This window comes from Taeniopygia guttata, chromosome 15 (assembly GCF_048771995.1).
Source record: "Taeniopygia guttata chromosome 15, bTaeGut7.mat, whole genome shotgun sequence".
Classification (NCBI taxonomy): domain Eukaryota; kingdom Metazoa; phylum Chordata; class Aves; order Passeriformes; family Estrildidae; genus Taeniopygia; species Taeniopygia guttata.
Genome location: NC_133040.1, coordinates 12,747,088 through 12,770,219, shown reverse-complemented (window position 1 = coordinate 12,770,219; position 23,132 = coordinate 12,747,088). Strand labels below are relative to the sequence as shown.

Below are 23,132 nucleotides of genomic sequence, written 5' to 3'. Positions count from 1 at the left end.
GAAATGTGAGTCCAACACACCAGCGTGGCGTGAAGTTTCTGACACCATTTCCCACAGCTGACTCCTCCTGCTCCAATGCTATCCCCAGCACAGAGAATTTTCCAGCTCCATCCCAGATCCAAGCAGCGACATGAGGGCCACTGCTCTCTCCACACTGTGCTGAGTGCATTCCCTCAGTGCCAGGCAATGGTTTCTAGCTCCCAAAGCCCTTTTTTTGGTCACCACATCTTATCTGCTCCATTATTAAATCCCTTTTTTCCCCTATATTCCCAAGAACACTGGGATACAGCGGTAGAACAAACCTGCAGAATTACCTTTTAACTAATTTGTGAGCCCCCAGCTGCCCTGTTCTCCCATTCCAGAAGTTCCCTGAACCTTGCCAGAACAGCAGTGTTTGACATGCTAAACCCAAGTAGAGGACAAATATGAATATGGTGATTTGCTCATTGAGCTGCATACATAATCATTAGAAAAGTAATGAACAAAGAACACAGCAGGCCAGAAAAAAAGAGATTGAGCAGGCAGGGTCATGTATTTCAGCAAAGCTTCCTACCTGTTTATTAATTAATTGAGACAGATTTCCAGAAACCTTATAACAACAGGGGTTCCCATTTATTCCAGGTGAGCACTATTTAAATGCTGAAGATCTCTACCTGGGAGGAAGGGTTTTTGGTATCAAGGGAAAAAAACAAAAAGGAAATTAAGAGTGTTAAGGGAAGAAGTAGTTAAAAAATATCATTGCAGCTTCTCAAAGACCTAATGGTCCTGCAGCAGGGGGAGGAAATCTCTCCCCCTCTCAGCTCTAGGTTATCTCAGCTGCTGGATAAAAGCCCACAGAGGCACCACTCTGCAGTGGCCATTCCCATACCTCAGAGCAGGACCTGCACAGCACATCCACCCCAACACCTCTTCCCATCAGGAATGCCCTTCCTGGAGAAAGGATGGATAATAATAGCCAGGACTTCCCGTTTATCATTCTCCTGACAGTCAGAAAGTAAGCCTTGAGAGAACTCCTTTCATCCCTTCCCACCCTTTCTCTCTGCCCTGCCTGGTGCCCGGGGTAATTAAAGTGTTTTACTGCCTGACTGACAGCCCAGAGCCACAGGCGAGTAAAGGGCACACATATTCCACCAGGAATGTAAACAGAGCCATGGCAAAGTAGTCAGCAGCCACCTCCATCAGCATTCCTAAAAATCAAGGAACACTCCGCAGAGCTTCCTTTCCCTCCCTCCATTGATGTTTTATATTAAAAATCAAACCCAGTCCCGAGTGAACAAAGATAAGAGCATGAACGTTCTTATTTTGCTCCGAGCATTCAATTTGCTAACGCATTTTAGCTGAAATTCCTGCTTAGTCACGCCTGACACAATCCAGTCTTTTAGGCAAACATTCCCTCCATTCTGTGTGCTGTGGCTGCCAGCCAGCTTTCAGCTGATGTACCCAGGGCTTTTCTGCTGGTGTCCCAGCACAGCCAGAGCTCTCAGACCTGCTCTCACCAGCCCTGCTCACGCTCCCCCTTTATAAACAAAGAGATGCAGATTTATGTACAGGCAGCTCTAAATAGCATGTGGTAATTTTAGAGATATCAAACAGAAAAACTTCTAAATCAGGTTATACGCAGGAGATAACTCTGTGTCCTGAAACAAATAAATATTTCTGCAAACAGCCAAAGGACATTATTCTTCACCCTGGAATTAAAGCTTTGTTGTAGGTGGATTTAAATGATAAAGCTTTGTCTGTACAGAAGAACACCAATAGGAAAAAAAATCATAATTTGTTAAACAAAACACAAACCCAAACAATTTCCAAGGCTCCTACAAAAGGAAAGTGAAAAAGAAGCACAGATCCAAAGCTTCTGATTAGAAGTCAGGCTCAGAAATTCTGACACTGAACACACTGTTCACTGCATTTCCTTCTCAGATGACTTCTTTGAAGTCCAGTGAGTTTTCTTTAAGATCCCAGAGAAGATTTTTATCAAAAAGGAGAAAAGATGCCCAGTGTTTTGGCCAAGTACCTGACCACTGTTCTCACTACCAGGTCCTGCCTAACTCAGGTACCATTGCTCTCACTACCAGGTCCTGCCTAACTCAGGTACAGTCTTGAAATTCAGGGCAAGAATCTCCTACAGCAAAGTGCAGGAAGAAAGAAAAGAGGAAATCACATTTTTCCCCGTTACCTGAGGCAGTGCTCTGGGTGGCAAAGCAGCTTCCAGACAAACTCAAAGGCAGAAAGGGAACCCAGCCCAGCTCACAAGCAGCTCCTGCTGAGGCCCAGGAGAAACCCTGGCCAGGCAGAAGGTAATTCCAGCGGAGTCAGTAAAAGCTGGCAGAGAAATTCCCTCCTTTTGGGGCTCCAGGGAGCTCTGCTGCTGCTGGCACACCACAGCCATGCCCTGTCCTTCTCAGCCTGGGAGAACCATTCCCTCTCCATGCTCCTCCCGGGCCATGCTGAGGTTTCTTCTGCCTGGAGCTGCGAGCAGATCGAGTTTCCTCAAGCTGGAAGAGCACTGAGAACATCCCTGAACATCCAAATCTCTTCTCTTCTGACAGCAGCAACTCCTCTCTTCAATTGTGCCTGCTCAAGGTTTTTCCAGAAATGCAGGAGAATAGAGCCTGCTCTGGAAACTGTTAATTGTTCCCCAAAATAGCATTAATTTCCGAGTGGTTTTTTAAAGATAGTTGGTCTGTTGCCTCAGATCTAATTACATTTCTCATGTCAATTAATTAAAACCATGCTAAATGACATGCCAGTTTTTATTTAAAGTTTAGGGAGAAAAAATCATGGGATACAATTAGATGTTACCAGACGTGATCTCAGCAGGTTTTCAATTATTCTATGGATAATACAACCCTAATTCAATACAAAGCTGTAATTAAGAATGTAATTAACTTGTGGCATTCTACTGATGTCATACACCACAAGAACACATAACAGTGCAGAATCCTTAATGGATTGGTCTTTTTCATCGAGGATGAATTAGGCACATAAAAATAATTCATTGTGGGAGCTTGGCCAACACAACGGCCACATCCAAAAAGCAAAGTACAAAACCAACTTTGTCCTGTCGAGGATGATCTGGCTGGAACCCAAATCTGCACCCGCTGGCGTGGCAGGGATAGGTGGATTTACCTTCAGAGCCAGGTGAGAGGTGGGTGTGCAGGGCTGGGGAGGAGCACAGCACACAGAGCTGCACGGGGCAGAGCTGCTGGGCTGCCTGGCTGCATTAAAACCTGCATTTCAGCCCAGGTTTATCTGCAGTGCATCCCATCCCTGTGCTATCACACCACTTCAACTCCACAGAAACCCTCCGGGCCACTTCTGCTTATTAGAGGAAGGTTTCTGAAACACACACTGCTCTGCTGGGCTGCCCGAACCAAAGGTTTCTGTTCTCAGTCACAATTATTTGAACACCACCATCTCCTTAGATTTTTTAAATATATGACATTTAAGGGACGGAAAAGAGAATAAGATACGTTTCCTGAGGAAACCAAAAGAGGTCCCACAAGAAAGCCCTCAGAACTACAAATAACTGCTCTCTGTTCACACTGTAAAAAAGAACCTACAAAATATTTATTTTGCTTTCAAGTAAGCCCCCTTGCAAGAAGGATAGGAGGATAAAAGCTTGATTTATCAGCTAAAGAATCTCCCACACTATAGTTCAGTGGTGATGTGTCAGTAAACAGATGAAAATATCATCACTGGCACTGACAGGCACTCTAAGAACTATCAGGGAACTCCAGAGCCATTGAACAGACTTCTGAGACTTTAAAAGAGGACACTTCTGTTTTTCTTTCTCTCTAAACACTTTGTTATTCTTAGTTCCCTTTCTTTAAAATAAATTAATTAATGGAGTGTCTTAAGCCTATTTCTGCTACTTGTTGAAGGAAATTACCACTCTGGCATTCAAATAAAGTTTCATCCTGTAAGCTGACTGTAAAGAACTTCACACAATGCACAACGTAATTCTCAAAGCATTAACCACTACACTCAAAAAAATCTGTAAGTGGGTTTCCTCAGCTTCACTGTCAATAGCTTAATTAGCAGGAATATTTATAAAGATCTTAAAGAAATCCTGACTTTTGTGATTGAAGCCTAGAAAGAATTTAAATTCAAACCTAAAAAGTGCATCAGATTAAAAACTGGGGGAAGTTCTTGTAATATTTTTCTCAACCGTACAGGTCAATACCATTCCTGACCTTCAACATGCTCAGCCTTTTCTGCAATGTGCTGAATCCCCATTCCCTGACAGCTGCAAAGAGCTTTTGGGGGATTCTGCAACATCTGAAATCTGGTGGGGGAAAAGTATTTCTTCTGCAGGAGTGTGCAGAAAGGGAATGGCAGATCCTCCTGACACTGCTCAGAGCACACACAGCACGCCAAGGTTTACTGGTTAATTTATAGGAAAACATTGCTTTGAGATTGTTTTTCTCCTGCCCTCTGCTCAGAGACCTAAAGAAGTCCCAAAATCCACAGGTTTTCCTTCCCATGACCTGTGTAATTTTCCAAAGCACACACAGTTCCAAGCTGTTTGCTCGTGGGTGCACCACCTCCTCCTGCAGGTCTGCAGGGACCCCAGCACCCTTGCACTGATGGAACCTTCATCCTGCACTTCCAAGCTCTTGGGTTTCCTCACAGCTTCCCCCTGCCCTGCTGAACTCCCAGCCAGGGGAAGGGACACACACAACCCACCCTGTACCAACCAGGATGTCCAGCACTCAACATCAGTACCAAAATGCTCTCCAGCTCACCCAGCCACAGAGATCCTTTCCCTCCAAGCAGTTATCACACACAGACACACTCAACAATTACCAGACAGAGCTCTTTTCGTTTTCTAAAGTATCGCTCCAGTAAATTCGAACCAGATGTTGTCTTTATATATTTTGCTAATGCTATCAGTTTTTCATCAAAATGGAACTGACTAAATTCATGGTCTTAGTTAACAGCAAAGCTCCTTTGAATCACAAGATGTCTCTTTCAGATCAAAGTGGCACAGAAAGAGTCTGAGTTCAAATTTATTCTCGTGTATCCAGGGTCTTTCTTTAGGATTCTTACCCTTTTTCCACAGCTCAAGATGTTGGCACTTCATGAATCAATCTCAAAGGATATTAAAAGCAGCAGGAATAGCCTACAATGAGCCAGAAGGTTCCTTCACAAAAAAAGAATGCTACGTTTGCCAAGGAAAGCACTAAAAAAGTAATAAGGAAATCCAGACTTTAACTTAATTCATCCCCACATACATATGCATTAAGATACAGCCTTTAATGACAATTTATTTCTTCCAGAGTACTTGTGAGTAAGGCTGACAGAACAGACAGCTGCTCACCATTTCTTTATCATTATGTATAACCCCATGCAGTCATTCAAGACACAATATTCAAGTGTTGCACTCAATTATGAACATTCTGATAAACTTTTAGGCAGCTTATCATGGTACTACACAGCACACTTCAGAAATATTAATACACTTACTTACACAGCCCTTTGCTTGAACAGAATTTTCCATGATTTTAAAAGGCTGAACTGCAGCCCAGCAAAATTAGCAGCTACACTCTCAGAAGCATCTGCTAATACTGATGCCTAATTAGAAAACCTGTGGCCTGATTTTCTGAAGGATTCAGTATTAGTGCAAGTTCTGATCAAATCTCCTGCTTACATTAGGGACAGGTATAAAAAAATATCAAAGCATAACAGAAATGTGCATTCTTTTCCCCCAGTATAGTGCTGTGCAGCAAGAACAGGAAGTGAAAATAATTCCCCAGAGTGTCACTAAATTCTCTTTGTCCTTCTACAATCTCTGCTCATTCCATGAGACACAACCTGCAAACTCATCCAGCACGTCTGGCTACAGCAAGGGAAGGTAAAAGAAGGATTCAGAAAATGGAGTCCTGAACACCAAGGGAAACTGCAGCAAGGAAAGAGAAGATGCCCAGAACTAGATACCCCCTGCCTATCTTCCTGCTGTGACCTTTGAAGGGCTGTTAAAAGGTGTTCAGGATGCTGCCACCAGCACTGAGCGTGCTGTGGGAATCCAGAGCATCCCTCTGGCTGCCCTGGCAGGGGTCAGGAACCCCCCTGGACAGAGCCCCCACAGACACTGTCTGTGATCTCTGTCCATGGAAAAGAGTTTTCAATCTTACAGGATGAATTACAACCTCTCAGTGTTTGATATCAGTAATAATTAAGTGTGGCACAGGTGCAAAAGTAAAATTTTAGGATTCTAGATTAGGGGTCCAAAGGGGACAAGATGGAGGAAATTGGGTGTGCCTTGTCCTTTTTCTCCTTCTTCATGCCCTCCATGTTTCACTGTGGTGTTGGCATTTTTCTGTTGGTTCAGGCTGGGGACACACTGTCCAACGTAGGTGACAGATATTGGCACGTTATTGTAAATCCAGCACAGGTAGTTTGTGGTATTTAATGTTTGTACCATCCCACTGAGGGCAGAGCCCCACACGCTGCCCTGCAGGACAGAGCTGCGGCAGGGCAGCAGAACATGTTAGAGATAAACAGAATAAACAGCCTTGAAACAGCACAGACCAATTATGGCTTCTGCTTTGGCAGTGGGGCTGACAGACAGAGACTTTTACAATCTCAGGATCATCAATAGCACAGATTCCCACAGGGTGCAAAGCTGGGACAGCCACACCACTCCCTGCCAGGCTGCTCCCAGCCCCAGCAGCCCCACACCTTCCAGCTCCTGCAGCAAACACAGCCCCAGCCTGCAGACAATACCCTCCTTCAGCCCAAAAACTGGGATTTTTTCCCAGGAAGCTATCCATCCTGAGTGCAAAATGAGACAGCAGGCCTGGGGACCAGCACCTGTTCCTTAACCCTCGGCGTGCCCCGATGCCTCCTCCTCGCCAGGGGCACAGAGAGCTCTGCTCCTGCAAACCACGCTCAGAGAGGCACCAATGCAGCAAACCCACCTGCAGCCCTGCATCCCACAGGCACACTGCCCCCCGAATCACCCTGCTGCCACCTCCTCAATTCTGCAATAACAATTCTGCAATTTTCTCAACTCGAGCAGTCTGGCCACTTTCAATGGATTTTTCATGGAGTTAGAGCGAAAGGTTCAAAATATTTTCATCCCCCTTTTTTGGTGCCTTTTTGTAATGCAGGGACATGTTTGCAGGAGTTATCTGCAGTCATGAATCTTACTTAGTAAAAATGAATGCTAGCATGCATACATCATCATCGCTTCAGAAAGAGAGATTAAGGAAAACACCATCTATCTTTGCCTCCAAAAGTGAAAATCACAGGATTTAACCCAACTAGTGCTGCTCCTGGAAATGGTTGTGGCTGGCTAGAAGTCAGGATTCTCCAGCTGCCTTTGCTCTCAGAAACAACTGAACCACTTCACAGAGACTCTTCTGAATCAGTCAGAAAACAGCATGAAAAACCTCAGCTAAAACTGCTTGAGCTTTAGACAGTCTCATTTTAAAAGTATTATAGTGCAAAGTGTTGCACAGTTACTCTGTCACTTTGTGATCATGGATATCTGCCACTTTTCAGATAGAAAAATGGGATTAGACTCATTTTTAAACTACCAATTCAGACCAAAACCCCCTCAGTTTTACTGCACTTCTCTGGCTTCTTTCTCACCATAGCACCTATCCACTAGGAAATATCACATGTGCAATGAATTAGACCACAGTCCTTTCATCTCCAACTGCTTTGAAATGTCACTTAGGAAACCCAGAAGAGTTTGTTTTCTCAATGAAAATAGATTTCTCCACTAAATCTTCACATCGGGAACATACCATGTGGTTTGCATTTTCTGTTCTTCAAAACAGTTTCCCAAAAGCTCACACTGTTTGATTTCATTTGCAGTTAAGGGAGCTAAAACCTGAAATGTGGTGAGACAAATTAAAAATCATAAAAGGGAGTTGAGGTGGGGGCTTGCATATTCACCCTATACTTATGTAAAGTGCTGTTTTCTTTTCTGCTGTTTTAGTATAATACATTTCAATATAAATCCAAGTGTATTTCTTCAATAACAAACAGAAATTTAACAAAAGCAGAGGCTGGAAACTCCCACTTTGTTTTCTAAGGAGGTTGGATACCTTATTAGAGCAATATTTGGATAACCAAACACACAAAATAGAGAACAGGTAAGAGAAAAGAGAGATTTTTTACCCTCACTTGATGCCCAAAATATGAACTTACTCTGTGGATGGAAGAAAGGTCCTTTAGGAGTCAAAACATCCCATCAATGTGAATTATCCTCTGGAAGCATTCCTTACTCTTCTGTGATCACTGGAGCAGAGTAATTTAGGATTTTAACTTTATCTACAAGTCTGTGCAAACAGGATGGATCCCCAAAAAGCACTGACCACTTACCAGGAGCTACAGCCCTGCTAACTGTGAAATAATTGGGTTTAATGAGGCTCACCTGTGATCCCAGCTCTGTTACTGTCAGCACCTGTGTAAGGTGGAATTGTTCCCACCTGTGCAGGGCACAGAAAACACTTCCAGCTGCAGCCAGCCCCAGGTGTCTGCATTTGGGAACTCAGATCTCCCTCCTGAGCCAAGGCCATTCCCTGCAGCACCAGCAGCAATCACTTCTGCCAGTGTATTCAACCAAAACTGAGTTTTAAGCCCTGATTCCCAGTAAGCACCAAACCACCCAAACCTCCCAGCCCACCCATGAAAATCCTGTGCTTTCCTTCCACCCTCCCTGAGGATCACCCTGCTTTTCTGGTGGAGAGAACACTGACATCCAGGAGGTCTCAGCATCACATGAAGCCAGCTCATCAACTATTATTTGATACATTCATAGATGAAATGGGTAACTGCTGTGCTGATAAAACTCCAGAGCAAAATTCCACCAAAACTGAGCTTCTCTCTGCATCCAGAAACTGTGTGAGGCTACAGCATGGCACAGGGCAGAGCAAGGAAAATTCTGGTTACATTTTATTTCTTTAGAGGTGAAAACCAAGTAAGTAATCACAGATAAATACATTTAAAATGCCCCTACTTGTAACAGACAAATAATTTGCATTAAATGTCCTTTAATAATCTGGGCAAATGGACTCAGGTTGTTTCAAACATCCTCTCATGAAGGATACTGAAATAGTTCTATTTGAACTGCACCTATAAAGAGAATAATTGTCACTAAAAGAGAGATAGTTCCAAAATCACTTCAGCTCTGACATGATCCAGCAGTGCCAAAATATACCTGACATCCTGAACTCTCCCCTCTTCCAACAAAGGAATATATAAATGCTGGGGGGGAAAAGAATCATCATGAACTATTATCTGTGAGTAACACCATGAATGTCTGACACATCAAATCCAGTTTTGGTCACTGGAAGGGAAATTGCATGGAAAACAAGGTGGGCTGAAGGCATTTTCCAAGCAACCATGACTTGTTAGATAAATAAAATCTGTCAGCCAACAGCTTGTGCCAGTGTCTGGGCAGGTCTTCCTGTACAGGTTCTAACACGAAAATCTCATCTTTAATTTTAGCAAAGTCCACAGTCATAAAAAATGAACTAGGGAAAGTCAAGAGAAGCTAACAAGCCCTGCAGAGCCACAGCTCCAACGTGGCACACCTTTATTAAAGGCAAAAAGAGGAGGTGCGAAAGGCAAAAAGTACAAAAAAAGGTCAGATCCACGTTCTAGAGGCACCCAGAACTGCGGATTCAATTCCAATTCACACATCTCAGCACTGGCAGAGGTGGATCCTTCTCCTCTTCTCAAAACAAAAACAAATCACGAAGTTCTGTTCAAAGGAACCATTTGCATTTTGTGACTTTCCTGACCAGTCCTGCCTAAAGGCATGATTTTTTTACCTCAAACCAGTTCTGACAGGACTGCACTACAGGATCATGTTTAAATGTCATCTGATGATTCCTATTTAAGTGCCACAGTTTCATCGCTACAGCTAATTTAATTCTAAATGAATTTTCAAAACCAAGACTAAAGTTCAATGGAAGCCTGAAGCTTTGAGGACTTGTGAAGCTTTGAGCCTGAGCTACAGCGATATCCAGCTTTAATCCGTGAAATAGCCAAGGCAAAACACCAATCCCTGCTTCTTTGAATGAGGGTATAATGCAATAAAGACCTTCCAGACGGACCTTGCACTATAGGTGTTGCCACATTTGTCTTTCAAGACCAGTCAGCACCACCCTTTTATCTCCAGACTCCTGGTGGCACTCCAAAGGAAAAAGGAGAATATTCTAATTCCATTATGTCGCACACAATTGGAAAAATTCCTTTTACCAGCTTGCTGACATTCCAAAGCACAACACATCAGCTTGTGGAATCAATATGAAAATGCAGCTAATGGGCACCTGCAGTGAATTGTAGAGCACTGCCATGTGATTCTGATCTCTTATCACACTGGGGTTATCCCTCAGTAAAATGTAACAGCAATAATTCACAGTACTCCCCAGTCAGCTGCAGGTGCTGCTGTAAAAAAAACTTGCAATGTACCCCAAAGTAAAAATATTTCTTTTTCCTATCCACATTATGATAACAAAAGGTAATCAAGTGCTAGAATCATTTCCATTCTACAGATGAACAAATGAAATCTGACAGGTGACCTCAGCATTCACATCTGCACATACAGCTGGGGAGAGAATCACAGAAAATAGGGAACACCACTTAGAATTCCCTGCTCTTCCCTCCTCTCACTGTGATGGAATGACAAGGGAGCATGTTCAACACACACATGGCAAGGGAGTTCCCTATTCCTGAATTCCTTCAGCAGATTTCATTCCAGAATTATCAAGGGTATAATTATGAAAAAGAGAAGCACAAAGGCATTTGATACAATAAGAGCTCAGTAACATCTGGCATAAAACACTGGTTTTTTGAGCACCTATAAAAGATAGAAAATATAGCAATTAGTCACTCTGCCAAATAAAACACAGCTTCTTATTTTTAAAATAAAGGCCATGTAAAAGACAAAGATTTGAAGACACAGCAGGGCAGACCTGCTGAGAGACCCAGCCAAGAAGGATCCCGAGCTCAGGCAGTGTCACATCAGCTTCCCCAGGTGAGGCAGAGGCTCCACACACCCAGGTGAGGCAGGGCCAGCTCACACAAAGGCACCCAACGAGCATCTCACAGCACAGACCCCACCAGAAAACCAGCAGTCCTTTCTGGCTGTACCAGTCCAGTCTAAATCCCAAATTACAGCCCTGCACAAAGAGAAGCACCTTCTCCATCTCAACAGCTCAATGCTGCACACCTGGAGTCACAAAACATCGAATTTCACACCCCACCAAGAGAGCAGAGACAGAGAAAGCCTGGATTAAGCTCATCATTAAAAATGTGGGAATTCAGGGCATAACAACAAAGTATACTATGAAGTATGACAAAGCTGGAATACAAATCGATGCTCTACAAGATTTTACACAAATCTGTAGCAAAACTGAAACCCTCATGAGTTTTTAGGATGATATGCATAAGTAGGTATCCACCCATCACTAAGGGGCAGCCAAATTCAATCTCCCCCCATGTTGTGATCAGTGAAAATTAACAGGCATTCAGAAGTCAATACTATATTAACTTGCCCACAGTAGTTATTTATTCCATTTGCTACTCTTTATTTCATACCAGCAGAGTGAGAGGTCATTTGATTCCACAGTGCAAAAATCAAACATTCTGGCTGTTTCCAGAGAGATATAAATTAGAAAGTTAAAAAAAAAAAAAAACCAAAAAAAAAAAAACCAAAAAAACCCACTTCAAGTTGTGGAAAAATGATTTAGAAGAAAAAAGCTGGATAAGGATAAGGCATAATTGGTGTCTCCACCAGCACGCCCACAGCACCAAGCCAAGGATGGCTGGAAATCAGTGTATGAATCAAACACACTCCAGCAGCAAATCAGGCCACTGGTCAGGCTTCAGTCTCACACGAGTCTGAGGGCATTGTACAATGACTGACGGGGCAATTAGCTGAGACAGCAGGAATTAAAACTGCTAATTAAGTCACAAAGCAGCAGGGCCTGACTCCATGCCTGGCTACAAGGGGCACTGGAGCAGCACAGAAGGTCTGTGCCCACCTGGCCAGCACCTGGAGGGGCGGGATGAGGATGGAGCCTGTCCCCAGCTCGGGTACCACTGCTGCAGGGAGCAGCTGGCACTGCCAGCAGGGCAAGCTCACCCTGGCAGGCAATTGCCACAGGTTGTGGCTCTAAGGACATGTCACTCCTGCCCTGTTGTAAGCAAAATTATCCTTTCAAATGTTGCTACCTTGACATCCCATGGACTGTTTTCTCAGCAATGTCCCAAGTCTCCTCCTGGCATGTTCCATCAGGGTAGCAGTGCTTCCCAAACAAGAGGTCAGCAACTATTTTTAAACAAAGGAAAATTCAGAGTTTCTACCCCCCCGCCCCCCTCCATAAACTCTGTTCTTGTAAACCACTGAATTCTTGGCTGAAGTTCTGGAAAAGAAAAAAAAATTATTCAATCTGAGGCAGATGCTTGGCACAGAATACTTTAGCTGAAACAGTTAATGGTTGGGGAATTTATAAGAAACTAAAACCAAACTCTCCTAATGACAACTCCAATAGCAGTAGTGCTACCAACCCTGTTTGAAATAAAAGTGCAAGAAACTCAGGGTTTGGGTTTTTTTTTTTTTTTGTTTGTTGTGGGGGTGGTGATGGTGTGTGTTTGGTTTGAGTTCAGGAAAATAGTTTTATCTTAAGCATCAAAAAGCACATTCTACCTGCACGAGGAAATGGCAGTGTATTAATATCAGCCTCACTTTTATTTGTTCAACACGATACAGAACCAGCAAAATGAGAAAAAAACTGCACCGCTACAGAAATCAAAGCTGCATGGTTTACAGAGTGCCTCTCATGTTCTCTAACCTCTCAGTGTTTAATATCCTGCCCTGGATATATGATGTAAGCAGCTCCCAGAACAATCCCTTGGTTTAATTTGTCCCAGGGAGAAATTAAAGCCATACCACTGCACTGCCGGGCTGCAGGACCCAGCTCAGCTCTGCTCTCACCCCTTCTTGCTTGTTCAAGCTGTCAGGGGATCCCAAGTGATACAAACCCACCCTTCATTTAAGGAAAAAAGTGTATTTTATGTGCTTTATCTCCCCTGGAGCAGTTTCCAGAGGAATTAGAGGCACGCCAGGGCTGGCACACAAAAAGAGGGGAGCTCATTTTGGGAGAGGGCAGAAAGCTGGCAGCAGCAATTTCCATTGGCTCAAGCTGGTGAGGAGCAGCACCCTCAGGCAATACAACTGGTTAGAAAATGGAATTTCACAAGGACAGAAATGAACATTACAAAAGTCAACTTTCACTCTTAATCAGAAGGAAAAATTAAATGGTTACGTAAAGTTACAATGCTTTTTCAGAAGTTGTTTGGAGTGACAAATCTTTTCATCACAGCTCGTTTTTGTACAAGCAATACAATATTACAGAAAAACATTAACAGAATATCTGTCAGTTTATATCTGAATAGATCTGCTTGAAGTCAAAATGGTCACTTTATGTGAAATAGTTCACAAAAAATACAGAATCATCCAAGTAAATTTGGGATGCAAGCCCAATTTTAAAAGCAAATTGCCTTGTAAATTGTATCAGTTTCAAAAATATTTTCAAATGAAGAGCTGCCCAGTTGAAAAATGGTACCAAGCAGCAAAATGCAGCAGTAACCCAAGTAATGAAATTTTAAACATATTGGTGGGATATTTCAATATCTACACCCTGGGACTACTTGCTGTAGAAACTCTGATTTTTAAATATACTCAGGAAACAATTAAGTATTTTTTTCTATCCAAAAGCATAAGTTTATTTCAAAGTTTGATTTTGTCTTTTTTTTTTTTTTTCATAAATAAGCACCTTTCTCAAACTTTACTTTCTTAGTTACCTTCCAAGATTTCTCATAAATGTCAAATTCCTAACGACTGTTTTTGGGCTTAGTGTTTGCTTCATGGTATTGGAAAGGGCAAGTCACAGCAGGGTGGTGTCTTATAGAGAAATACACAACTAAAAGCACCAAACACAGAAATTTTAGCAGCAGTCATTAACACAATTATGAAAAAAAATTTAAATTTCACACTGCACTTCTACAAAATCACAGAAATTTACAACAATAGGAGAATACGAAAAATAGGATGCAAGAAGAACGATTAACAAAAAAAAAAAAAAAAAGACGTTTGACCTCAGCCCTGACACTTGTAGCACCAGTGGATGGCAAAACCAGGTTAAATTCTTCAGCAGGGTACAATAAAAGTGTCCACTAAAGGGGACTGGTCTGGCTGCTCCATCTGTCAAGCTGCTAAAACTCTCAGCTCTACGAGCAGCCTTTGCTCGTGACAGTGGCACCACAATTCGCATGATCTCTGTTATCCAAGCAATAAAAAGGGCCAGAAGAGGCTGTCTGCAAGCACAAAGGTACTGACCCGGGGTGTCAGGGCTGCAACAGAGACATCAGCACTTCCCTTAAGTGTAGTGGGAAAGAGCCACTTAGTCCCAATGCACTGCCCTATGAAAAGTCCACTTCACTGACCAGGGTGCAGAGCTGCCAGGAATTTTAGTGATGGAGATGACACTTTGTGTATGGATTCCAAGCTCTACAGATTAATATGCTTCAGACTAGCAAGGAAAATAGAAGAGTACACTCGCTGGGTCATTTCACTGGATACAGCTGAAAAGAAAAATGCTGACCTGAGGCTGTGTATTGACCCAAAAAAAAGTGAACAAATAGCTAAAGAGAGAGCATTTCCATTTGCTAACTAAAACACAGGCACTGCTGGGCTGGAATGATTTCCAGAGCGAGATGCATCCGCAGGCTTTCGGCAGATACCTCGCAGTGAGGAGACTGCAGAGGCTCTGAACTTTGAATGCACCATTTGTCCCTCCCTGTTTCAAAGGGGTCACATCTGTCACTGGAGCCCGAGCCAGTCCACAGAACACAAAACAGTACAACTGCTTGAAGAGCTGAACACTGTGAAACTGTTTTGCCAGGGTACTGAGTCTGTAAGGAAGGCTGAATGAAATATAAAGGACTCAGGCCTCTAAGAGCAAGTCAGGACAAGAGTTTGAACTAGACAAAAACAAGTTTTCTGGCCAGAAAGTTATTGCTAATGACTATGAAGGACAGGGAAGTCAAATTTCAGCCAAATACCTTCAGCTAACACCTTACAGCATCCCAAAATAGTGCCTGTACTTTTATCACTGAAGTTTTTGGATACTAAACAAACCAAAAAGCCCCACCAGACAAGGTGGCCAGACTATAGTCAAGTGTTTCACCAAGGGGGCAATCACAGTGGGTAAGAGACAGAGAGAAAGAGAGAAATGATTGATAAAAGCAGCAAGGCAGGGCTAATCCTGGCAGCAGAGACAGGTCCAACTGTGCTGACAGCCTCCCTTACCCAAACCCACCTCCTTGGTACACTCAGCTCTCCCTGAGGCACAGCAAACATCTCCGAAATGATGGACAGGTATGACTGCAAGTCACCCAAAACACGCATTTGCTTTCCCCAAAATTCTCAGTTTACCCTCTCAACATCCCCACTGGATGGTTCTCCATTACTGTCTTTACACCCCAGTTCTCTCAGCTTGTTGCCATTTTACATCTTTTAGCATAATATGCTTTTTGTCTCTCTGGGAATAGCTGGGGCACATCTAGTGGTGCCTGCCAGATATGAACCGCTGCCAAAATCTCACTGTGGCAGCACAAACTTGCATGTAGCTTCTGAGTAAATTAACAAGTTTACCAAAGCCCTGGAGAAAACTGGGATTCTGCACAGAAATCTCTGACACCCCTTGCATGGCACGGTCACGCCCCAAAGAGTGCAGGCTTTAATTTACTTTTTTGGTCACTTTGTCTTAGATAGAACCAGCCTTAGCCACACCTGGGAACAAAAGCTCGGAAAGATTTACTGCAGAGGGGCATTACCTTCAAAAGCCTAACCAGGAAAGTTTGTATTCCAACTCTTTTGGCAAATTTGCCATTATTCACAGAGTTTCTGGCTATTCCTTACAAGCCACCTTTTCAGCAGTGAACTTCTGCTTTGTCATTTGAGTTCAAAAACACGGAACTAAATCTCAATTCACAATAAAACCTCATCCCTTCATCCCATCGAATAGAATTTCTCAATACTTACTAATATTTGGCCATTTAAGAAAACATAACCTTGTGCTGTTTAGTACTTAATTTTACACAGATATTTACTTCTGCAATTCAAGAGCCAGACACACATTTATGCATTAGAAGAGCGATTCCAGGGATGATATTTTATATCACAGCCATGCACTTAGAAGCAGCTTTGAACAGCCATTTGTAGTACAACTGCTGGGTGTTTTACTAGGTAAGTACAGTGTCTCATAAACTTTGATCTACTACCAAAGATGAAAACAAAGTAAAGTGGAATATTAATAGCACTATCTCCATTTTGAAAGGGTTCTATCCAGAAGAGAGATTAGCCACTTATAAAAACTGCACACAGCTATAATTTAACATAATGCAAGCTCCTGCTGTGCTCTTGGCTAGCACTAACGTGATGAAATTGAGAAAAAGGAAATGTACAGAGTTTTCCATAACAGGAGGGCATGCCATGCTACTGAACTTCCAAAATCAGATAGATAAAACCCTCGCCGCTTGATTAATTCAAAATGAGAATGAAACAATACTGAAAATAAACAGCCTCAATCAGTGACCACTGCAGTTGAACAAAAACAAGGATGTACTGCAGGGCTGTGGGATGAAGAAGGGCAGAGCAGAGCCCTGGCAGGTGCTGTGCCAACCTGTGGATGCACAGCTGTGTTTGCATTTGGGCTCAAACACTGCTTCTGTACCTAAAATCCTGCTAAATCCACTCACCTTGAACGGCTGCTCCTGCTCAACACTTCCTTGCACTCACAGATGCTTGTGCAAACAAATCAGTTCTCTAGCTCTGCCTCCTTAAATGCTCTTTTTTAGGGCTTAGTGTACCTGCAATTTCTGTGAGCCTTGCTCTAGCTCACTGCTAACAGCAAAATGAAGATTCCCACTTATCTATCCACTCCAAAATGAAGTAAATCTGTACATGTGTGTTCACATTTATGCTCTGCCTCAGAAAAGCTATTAAAATAAATAAATAATCTTCCTGCAAGATCATGAATCCCTCCTATAGGCTATAAAGGGGCTTAAGCACATGCATTAGCACTTTGCTGAAAAGAGGTCATTTCCTGAAAGGAATATATATACACTCGGGATTTACTTATGTAAATACAATTTCACACACATCCTCTCCACCTAAGGAGCAGACATCCAATCATTGGTATGTAAAACATGTGCTTGCACCTAAATGCAAGAGCACTCTTGCACACTGACTTTTATACATCCTGCTCTGACTAGAGGCATGGCTCAAATTAAATGCCAAGCTTCTTGCTCGGGATTGAATGAATTAACATTATTGGCCAGATAATAACCCAAGCATAATGGCACGCTGAGGCCTAAGGCAACATTTCCTGAGAATTTTCTTAGAAATTCAAGCCTGATAGGAGATGCTAATGAGTTTAGAGAAGTAAATATGGCTCTTTAAATAGCAAACGACAACTTGTCCATAACAGTAAGTTTCTCAGCACATTTACAAACGTTTTTGCTTGCGAGCTATAAAGTGACTTTCATTTAGTTGGACTTTAGCTCTCAAGAACAATCACTGTCCTCACACGCCAACAAAGAGAGTGCAAATACACGAGGGGAGCGCAAATGAAACGCTCATTAAGGCTCCACAGGAAACTATACAAACACCTTATTAAATAAGTTTAATTAAGTGGCTCTTTTCTAAATCATACGGCGCCCAACAATGCTCAGGCCAATTCCCCGCTCAGAAGCTCTGCTTTTCTCCCCTGAAGGAAAGGAATATTCAGTGTTTTCCTCTGGCAGAGCAGAGCCCAGCAGCAGCTGCTGGCAGTGCCACCACTCCCGACTTCTTCTGCATGGCTGGGACACGGCTGAGCCAGGCTCCAGCAGGGACAAACGCCTTAAGGGGTTGGTTATAAACTCTCCCTGCAGAACTTTCTCCCGCCTTTAGGAAGGATCACACCCCGTTTCTGCTGTACAAATGCTGTCCCAGAGCAGTGCCCATGTCGTGGTGCCTAACTCAGCACACTGCTCATTGCAGAGGATGCGCTTATCAGAGCATCCCCAAAAAACGCCAGGCACTCCTTACAAACCTTCATGCCGTGCAGGCCCTGCAGGTGAGCGCCAGGCTGATCTAATTCTCACCTCCAGAACAGAAACCTGCATTGTAGACTCTGCACATCAGAGCACGTCAAGGCACCGCGCTGTCCATTCAGTTTAGTGCACGTTGAAATAAATGACCAGCACTGAGAAGCCATGCAATTTTCTGCCAACTACTTTGTTTTCCCTGCCGACTGGGCTGGGAAAAGTCCTTTTATGAATTGCTCCCAACTCCATTCTTGCTTCACCCTTGAGATATTCCCGTATCTCTCACGGCTGCCTCTGCAATCACTGCCCTGGCAGAGAGGCTGGCAGAGCCAGACCGAGCTAAACAATGAAGAGTCTTTTAGGAGTAATCTTCTTACCACAGTCAAAGAGCACCACTAATACCAGCAGGATAAAGGGCAAAAATATGGTTTTATTCCTAGGAATGGCAACAGCAGCAGGCATTGTGGCTAGCTTAGGAAGTTTCCACACCCTCCCACCCAGACGGGGAGGAGGGCATGGTTTATTTAATGAAGCATCCACAACCAGCATGTTTCTTCTGAGCACTAAAACAAGAAGCGTTGAGACACGGCAGTCACCTCCTGTTCTGCACAGAAATCCCCCCTGGGAGCACGCACTGCCTGCATCCCTGAGCCACTTCAGAAGAGATTTCCCTTTGTCAAAGGAACTCTCTGATCACAGAAGTTCAGCGATGAGAAAAACCAGCAGATCATTCAAATGACCTCTCTGCTAAGCCAAACCTGTTCCTCAGCTGTCCCTTTGCATCTTGTCCAACCCAGGTGACAGCTCTTCCATGCAGGCTCCGGAGATGGAATATACCGCACAGTTCCGATATAATTGTAAGGATGCTATTCCCAAACGCTGTCACCGCGCTGCTCTCGGAGCTTCCAGCGCTGCCCAAATTCCGCTCCAAGCTGGTCTGGGACACCCCCTCCCACAGAGAACGCAGTTAGCACAACGCAGTCATTAACACGCATCTGTAAAACCATCATTGCCAAGGACGAAAGTAAACTTTGCCCGTTCCTCATCTCAGACAAACCCTGCGAGCTCGCAGGGTTTCCCACCATTCACAGAACCGAGGAGAGAGAAAAAGCAGCAGAGAGAGGCAGGACCGAAAGGAAAAGGCAGGAGAGAAGAAGAGGAAGGGGTAGCTGAGTTCACATAACCGGGGAAAGAGAAAGCAGCAGAGAGGCAGAAAGGAAAGGAAAAGGCAGGAGAGAAGAAGAGGAAGGGGTAGCTGAGTTCACATAACCGGGGAGCGAGAAAGCAGCAGAGAGGCAGAAGGGAAAGGAAAAGGCAGGGGGAAGAAGAGGAGGAACGGGTAGCCGGGTTCACACGGCCGGCAGAGCGCTCCGAGCCGGGCAAGGACCCGGAGCCGCCCGTGCGCGATCAACTGGTGCCCGCTGCGCGCCGCTTACCTCCGCACAGCAGCGCTCCGAGCAGCAGCCGGGCCGCCCGCGCCATGCCGAGCCCGGCCGCGGAGCTCCGGGGCCGCTCCGCCCTCAGCTCCGTGTGCCCGCCGCCCGCGCCATGGCCCAGCGCTGCCCGCCCCGGGCACGGCTCCGCTGCCCGCCCCGGGCACGGCTCCGCTGTCCGCCCGCCCCGGGCACGGCTCCGCTGCCCTCCCCGGGCACGGCTCCGCTGTCCGCCCCGGGCACGGCCCGCCCCGGGCACGGCTCCGCTGTCCGCCCCGGGCACGGCTCCGCTGTCCGTCCGCCCCGGGCACGGCCCGCCCCGGGCACGGCTCCGCTCTCCGCCCCGGGCACGGCTCCGCTGTCCGCCCGCCCTGGGCACGGCTCCGATGTCCGCCCTGGGCACGGCTCCGCTGTCCGCCCCGGCCCTCACGGCCTGAACTCAGGGGACGCGGCGTGGAGCGGCGCGCGGGCGCGTCCTCACGGCCGCGGTCCGGCCGCGCCGGCCCCCAGCGCCCTCCGCCGCTCTCCCCGGCGCTGAGCGCGGCCGGGCGCGCTCAGACACTTTTCCCTGCCAGGAGGGAGGAGGGAGGGATGGAGGGATGGAGGGAGGGGGCACCGCCGAGCCCCACCCTCAGGGGCGTGAGGGGACTCGGGGCTGAGGCGGCGATGGAGCGGGACACGCGGGTGGGGCGGTGAGGCGGCGGCTCAGGGCGGAGGGCTCGGGGGGTGAGAGGGGCTCGGGGGAATGAGAGGGGCTCGGGGGAATGAGAGGGGCTCGGGGGGGTGAGAGGGGCTGCGGGCAGCGGGCACGGCAGCGAGGGGAGCCCCGGTGCGGGAGCGGAGCGGAGGGACGGACGGAGCGGAGGGATGGACTGAGCGCAGGGATGAGCGGAGCGGAGCGAGGGAGGGAGCGGAGCGATGGACGGAGCGCAGGGATGAGCGGAGCGGAGGGGACGGACGGAGCGGAGGGGACGGACGGAGCGCAGGGATGGACTGAGCGCAGAGATGAGCGGAGCGGAGCGATGGAGGGAGCGGAGGGACGGAAGAAGCGCAGGGATGAGCGGAGCGGAGGGACGGACGGAGCGCAGGGATGGACTGAGCGCAAGGATGGAGGGAGCGGAGCGATGGAGGGCGCGGAGCGACGGACGGAGCGGAGGGACGGACGGAGCGGAGGATGGACGGAGCGCAGGGATGCGTGGAGCGGAGCGCAGGGAGGGACAGACGGACAGGAGGATGGACGGAGCGCAGGGAGGGACGGACGGAGCGGTTCAGCCGCGGCGCTCCCGCAGCCTCCGCTCCCGCCGGGCAGCAGCGCACGGTGCGAACGGCAAAGCGCAGGAGAAGAGCGCTGTCAAAAAACGAGACTGCCCCGTGCGCCTTCCTCTGCAACCGCGGTGGAAACCCACCGCGAAAATCCCGGGCCCGCCCGGGCCGTCCCGCCCGTGTCCGTCCCACCCGGACCCGCCCGTGCCCGCCCCACCCGCGTTTCCCCACCTCAAGCCCACCTGAGTTTCGCCAGACCCCGCCACCCCCTCCTCACCCTCTTGTTTTGCCTCTTTTACGCGTTCTCACCCCCATCCTCCAAACATAATTCACATGCAGACGTTTCATCTCTATTCCTTTCGTTTTGATGCTTTCTTTCCCCTGGGCATCCTGGATAGCTGGCGTCTCTTTCCTTCCTTCTTGTGGCAAAAAATGTAAATATTTGTGGCCCGACAGTAAACACGCTTTCAATAATATTTACTACAGCTGTAGCACACAGCAAGCAAGGGGCGGGTTGGTTTCAAGTAGTGAGTATTTGGAATAGATTGAGGGCAGAAATCACCTAAGCAGGGGAAAAACCCCTCCACGAACACTCTATGACAAAGCAATCCCTTTAAATGATGGCTTATTCCACAATCTGCTGGTTTTATCCTGAGAAATCATGCTCTGATCTTCAGGCAAATGCAGCCATTCCCCTGTAGCTGGCCAAAATCGAGGCTCTATTTGCAGTCAGTTCCTGGAAAAGGTGTCTAAGTTTATTAGTAGGCACTACCCTAAACGAAATGAGTAAAGCATATTTTGGCAGATTCCAAAAAGCCCACTGGTCGTGCAAGACATTATCCCTGGTTTGATAAGCCAAGTGAGGAAAGGGTTCCTTAGCCCAGAGATTTCCAGGGAGAGAGATTTCCACTGCAGAGAACTTTGGCAGGAGTGTGCTTTGTGCTGTCATGGTTTACATGATTTTATTCTCAGTAGCGACTAATTCAAATGTGGAAAAAGCAAAAAGAGGATATCATATTGATGCAATTTCAATGTAATTTTTCCCACAAGAGTGTAAAGAAGCATTTCTCCTTGAAAAACTCATTTAAAAATGTGTAACTGCTTTAGTCTCTTCTGCTTGATTGTAGATTTCACTAGACACTACAAATACTTGGATGAGTTTAAATATAAGAATCCAGCAGCTGACAGTAAAACACAGCAGCTATCAAACATTTATGTCCTTTATCTTGAATTTGTAGATAATGTAGACAATTCATCTCATTTATAAGAAAAAGCAGACACAGTGACAAAAAAATGCTTTCTTTCCAAGGCAACTTTCACTAAGGGACCAAAACCCAATCCTATCATAATTCATAAACTACCAACATCTGTCTTCTTTGAATTGTGGGGGAAAAAAATCAGTCTGATGTAAATTAGATGGAAGCTGAGATTGTTCAGAAGTACTGACAGGCAGTAGAGGTCCTGTTTATCAGGTCTGAGCTGGAGGCTGTGTGTTACTTGCATAAGAGAACAAAGTTTTGGAAGTTGCACCTTGAGTCCATTGGCAGAGGCTGGCGTGGATAAGAGGCAGAAGTCAAATAACGAGGAGATATAAACGGTAAAGAAGTCTGGACAGATTAGGTTTTCCTGCAAATCTTCTTACTCCTGTGAAATTTGATTTCATGTCCTTCTAGGCACAGCAATTCAGTACCAGAATTTTCAGTACAGGTTTGTTTTAGCCTTGCATTTTCAACCGAAGGGGTTAAGTACACAAATCACACTCGAAGAACACAGATTAATTTCTTTCTTAATGCATTTATAATGAAAATATGGGTTGCTGTTTGCTCCATTAGCACCAAACACAAAAACAGAGCAGTGTGTCTGAAGGCAGGGGACAGTATATAAGGAGTCCTGAAAAAGGAAACTAACACTAAATAACACAGCAAATGTCATTACCTACCTTTGATACAGTCCAAATTATGTCTCTAAACATTAATAAAAGCCATTTAAATGATCTCTAATCCTGAATAGGTTTGGATTTTTGCGATGTTTGATTGCTCCAGAGTAAATTAAAGTTAGATTCTGACATTTTATTCATGGTGATTATTGTGCTGCTCCTCAGATTATCCAGCTGAGGGTTAGTTTGGAGAATCTATACAACATCAGAATCTCAGGAGTTTCTTTTGAAGTCTTTATGGGCTCTCATGACTTTAAATAGACAAAACCAAAACTTTCAGTCTCACACGTAGCATATCCCTGCAAAACCTGTAAGGAAATAAGGAACATGCCAGAAGCAGGAGAGTTGTCTTCCTGAGGTCAGTCAGCCTCTAAAAATGT

The 23,132-nt window shown here is 45.5% G+C and overlaps 1 protein-coding gene across 2 annotated transcripts in view; it reads right to left on the bottom strand.

Annotated features, from left to right (window-relative positions):
• The window catches only part of TMEM132C (transmembrane protein 132C), a 171,508-nt gene extending 151,328 nt beyond the window's left edge, over window positions 1–20,180 (bottom strand). Inside the window, exon 1 of one of the 2 annotated variants that reach the window (XM_072936253.1) lies at window positions 19,557–20,180. In XM_072936253.1, the coding sequence (XP_072792354.1) occupies window positions 19,557–19,602 (46 nt within the window). In that variant the 5' untranslated portion in view covers window positions 19,603–20,180. The remainder of the gene's footprint in view (window positions 1–19,556) is intronic. The other variant, XM_032751330.3, reaches the window with a different exon arrangement.
• Window positions 20,181–23,132: the final 2,952 nt, after the last annotated feature.